Source organism: Medicago sativa, chromosome 5 (assembly GCF_051527215.1).
Source record: "Medicago sativa cultivar Bolivia chromosome 5, Bolivia_mono, whole genome shotgun sequence".
NCBI classification, from domain to species: domain Eukaryota; kingdom Viridiplantae; phylum Streptophyta; class Magnoliopsida; order Fabales; family Fabaceae; genus Medicago; species Medicago sativa.
In genome coordinates this window covers 58255053-58259348 of record NC_140753.1, presented here as the reverse complement: position 1 = coordinate 58259348, position 4296 = coordinate 58255053, and the positions used below count along the sequence as shown (strand labels likewise).

At 31.1% G+C, this 4296-nt stretch overlaps 1 protein-coding gene across 1 annotated transcript; it reads left to right on the top strand.

Moving 5' to 3' along the window:
• The first annotated feature begins 432 nt into the window (after positions 1 to 432).
• On the top strand, positions 433 to 2647 carry LOC146923461 (peroxidase RIP1-like). The gene is made up of 3 exons (XM_085708604.1): positions 433 to 704; positions 1227 to 1421; positions 1877 to 2647. The coding sequence occupies exons 1-3, from the start codon at positions 489 to 491 to the stop codon at positions 2441 to 2443; spliced, it is 978 nt and encodes a 325-aa protein (XP_085564730.1). The 5' UTR covers positions 433 to 488; the 3' UTR covers positions 2444 to 2647.
• The last annotated feature ends 1649 nt before the right edge of the window (positions 2648 to 4296 follow it).

The following is a 4296-nucleotide window of genomic DNA, read 5'->3' as shown; positions in this document are numbered from 1 at the left end:
CATACATTTAAATTATTATATTTACCATCTTAACATTCTTTTTATAATCAAATAATTAAAAAAATTCTCTCTCACGAGGTTTTTGCTCTCGTCAAAATTAAAGGTTGCAAGATAATTAAAATTTTGCCTCGTACCATCCATCATTACCCTTTATAAAAACAGCATGTATCATTGATTTATTCAAAAAAAAAGCATGTATCATTGATGTATATCATTTCTGAAAGATTGCAATATTGTTTGAGCAATTCTTATAGAAAATTTTGGGTCAACAGTATCATGACTTGAAATATTGATAACTCTTTTTTTCAAAATATAGGTTGATAACTCTACAATTAGTAAATAATTATAGCCTAGTTGCTATATTTCATTCATAAAAAAATAAAAGTTGCTAAATTTTGATTCTATATATAAACCACCTCTCTATAGCTAGATACTCACAAAAACAACATCTTAGCTCAAATCAAGGTCTCCTACAAGCATATAGTTAAATGGATTCTCGTATCAAATATTATCTTGTGATTTTTATGGTCACTTTCGCAACAATTTTGAGTCCTACCATTGCAAAGCTCACACCTAATTATTATGACAAAATTTGTCCTAAGGCATTGCCAATCATAAAGTCAGTTGTTAAGCAAGCAATTATTCGTGAGCCACGCATGGGAGCATCGTTGCTTCGCTTGCATTTTCATGACTGCTTTGTTAACGTGAGTTAATTGCATAAATTCGCGATATATTTTTTAGTGTCATTAAATAGAATCCATGTACTTTTTTCTTATAGCTAAAAATGTTAGTAAGTTGATGTTTATGTTAATCTTCAGTGTTTGAACTTTGTCCTTCGACGTTCCTTAGCTCATCAAACAAGTTGCATACATAACATGGAGAAAGATTCATTGTTCTTTTTTTGCACCTCATAATTCTGACAACGTATATTATTGCTAAAAAAGTTGAATTGTCGCCGGAAAAATAAATTAGGTTTCCCATTTTTGCACCTCTTGCCCTTACAAGTGGATTTCATGTTGTAAGTAGAGCAACATAAGAATAGTAGGTGGATTTCATGTAGTATTCATACTAAAATATTTTTCCTTTTTTATTCAAAATTTGTATTTCTATATTAATTTCAAACTGATTTTGAGTTCATGTTATAGTTGCATCATATTCATGTCACATTTACATATGAATAATTTCCATTATAGAATAATTAATACATGAACTATGTGAAACTACAGGGTTGTGATGGATCAGTTCTACTAGATGACACCCCTACCTTCATCGGTGAGAAGACTGCAATTCCAAATATCAATTCACTTAGAGGTTTTGAGGTTGTTGATCAAATTAAAGCCGCTGTCGACAAAGCTTGTAAACGTCCGATTATATCATGTGCAGATATCTTAGCTATAGCTGCTCGAGATTCTGTTGCCATAGTAAGTATTTCCAATATGTTGCAACGATAATTTTGACCGCACTATACCACAATATAAAAGTTTACAGTGTAATTGCAACAACTAAACCCACAATTTAAAATCATGCTTCTAGTTCTTAAAAATTTGGTTTTATCGTTATCGTCATTCTCATGACACGATTCTTGATATTACAAAAACTTTCAGAGGAGTGTAGTTGATGTCCCTCCAATTGTAATCGCAATGTAATTACAAAAGTTTTCGAACACTTCTGTTATTATAGTTGCAAAACTACAATTTCTAAAGTTGTATAGAAGAAATCTAATGACCAACTGAAATTAGTCTTTTGTTTTGCTCGTTATAACATTTAGCGACAAAATTAGAGATATATTTTATGATGAAATATTAAAGGAAAAATGCTATTTCTCGCGAGTTGTTCTATAACATTGACAACTAACAAATTTTGCATCAAATAACAGTTGGGCGGGCACAAATATTGGTACCAAGTGTTACTAGGCAGAAGAGATTCAACATTTGCAAGCAAAGATACAGCAAATATAAATCTTCCACCAGCATTTTTTAACTTCTCACAACTCATCACAAATTTTCAGTCCCAAGGACTAAACCTTAAAGACTTAGTTGTTCTATCAGGTGGTCACACAATTGGATTTTCGAGATGCACTAAATTTAGAGACAGGATCTTCAATGACACCAGCATAGACACCAATTATGCAGCCCATTTGCAAAAGGCATGCCCTCGAATTGGCGGCGATGACAATTTAGCACCATTTGATTCTACTCCTTCAAGAGTTGACACAAAATACTATAAGGCTTTGTTGCATAAAAAGGGTCTCCTTCATTCTGATCAAGAGCTTTTCAAAGGTGATGGTTCTCAAAGTGATAGATTGGTGCAATTATATAGTAAACATTCTCATGCTTTTGCTTATGATTTTGGAGTTTCTATGATTAAGATGGGTAACATAAAGCCACTTACTGGGAAAAATGGTGAGATCAGGTGCAATTGCAGGAAAGTTAACCAAATATGAATGAAGAAGAATAAAGATTGATTTATTGTTTAATATAAAGTTGATTGTTGAGAATAAGAATACTAGATTCAAAACACAACCTTGAATAGTCAAGGAGTTAAAGTGAGATTTACTATTATGTTTTTCTTTTTTTATTAATATTATTATGTTTTATTTTTGAGTAACAATATTAATATGTTTTAATAAATTTTATTTGTGTGACTATTTGGCTTGTGATTAAAATTTGTATGCTTTTGTCTCATTCAAATCAAAATTAGTATTGCTTGCTTCCAAGTTTTGTTTACATGTAATATGTATAGATATTTTGTAATAAGCAAAATATTCTTTAAAAGGTTAGTCTTTTTACATACATACATACATATAAATAAGTAAAAAAATTTACTACCTCTTTTGAGTTTTATGATGTTTTGTAGTTTTATATGTACCAATGCAACTAATAAATATTGTTACTTTTTTTTTTTAGGATATAAGTATTGTTACTTTTGATATTACTATTTATATTTTATTTATATTACTCTTAATCATTCATTATCAAATTCTATCAATCTCTCTCTTCTCTCTCTCCTTGTAATAAATAACCAATGGCAGTATTTTTTTTAAGGAAAATAGCCAATGATATTATTCACAAATTAATAATTAATGTTTGTATTGAACTTTGAAAACGACGGCTAAATAAGAGCAAAATAATATTCCTTAAAATATGACGCTTAAAAAGGAATAGAGCGAGTAAGAAAGAATACATAAAAACACTCTCACCTTTATACAAATGTGACACTTAAAAAGGAATGGAGGGAGTAAAAAATAATACATAAAGTACTTTCATCCTTATACAAATGAAAGAATATAGGAAGTTTATTATGAGCATAGGAAAGAAAGGCTATATAATTTCCATCAAGGTGTCCTAAAGCTTAGTTGTTTTAATCTTGTAAGTACAACTCAAATGGTAACTGAAAGGACGGGTCATATGTTGGGTGCAGGTTCGAACCTTCAATTCCCCATACTCACGGGGTGTTTGGATATATATTAAGTGTTTATACTTATCAAATAAGATTTATATGTATCAATTGTTTCTACAATCAAAGAACGACACGTCTCACGAGTTTTTCCAATCTTGCTTGCAATCTTAAAATGATCCACCAATGTATGATCCTTTATGCGTTCTTATTTGTTTTGAGGGTGGAAAATTGTAAGATGCGACACATTTATGATATAAATTGTGATTGTAACATTATGTAGGAGGTGTATTTGGGTGTATGTGTGCCAGGTAATGTGTAAAATTAGCACATATCAACATCTCAAACTGCATAAGTTAAAAGTAAAAACTAAACTATATAACAGAAGGCATCTTTTTTTACCTTTAGGGACCAAAATAATAGTTACAAATATAAATGTATTCCTTAAGGATTATGCATGAGACTCATCTCTAGATAAAATGGTTTGTGGTTTGCGACTATAACTAAAATAACTACACAATTTTTTTATAATGACAAATTGAATATGTATAAAAATGAGAAATTTGAAGCAAATATTAGGAGGACCTGAAGTAGTATGGTCTAGATCACAATAAACAAGAAAGCAACAACAAAGCAAAGCAAGGAAGAAAAAACCGCATAAAACGATGGGGCCGTTTATAGTCACCACATGTTCCATATGCATCAAGAACTCCTTGGCCCCTCTGCATAAGAGAAACGACGAGAAAACCATTGACGACAACACTTAACCATAGCCAACACGACCCAAAGGCACCTAACCACAAGCCTCTTTTTTGCCTCAGCACAGGACATTTTCCACCTCCCACTCATAGTAGGAATAAGGCTGAAGCCATTCCAAGTGATGACCTAAGCAATGACCTA

What these genes read in the sequence shown, in the direction of transcription:
- LOC146923461 (XM_085708604.1), top strand. Translation starts at nt 489, where the DNA reads ATGGATTCTCGTATCAAATATTATCTTGTGATTTTTATGGTCACTTTC. An exon ending in TTCATGACTGCTTTGTTAAC is followed by an intron (nt 705 to 1,226) that starts GTGAGTTAATTG and finishes GTGAAACTACAG; the next exon opens with GGTTGTGATGGATCAGTTCT. An exon ending in CTCGAGATTCTGTTGCCATA is followed by an intron (nt 1,422 to 1,876) that starts GTAAGTATTTCC and finishes ATCAAATAACAG; the next exon opens with TTGGGCGGGCACAAATATTG.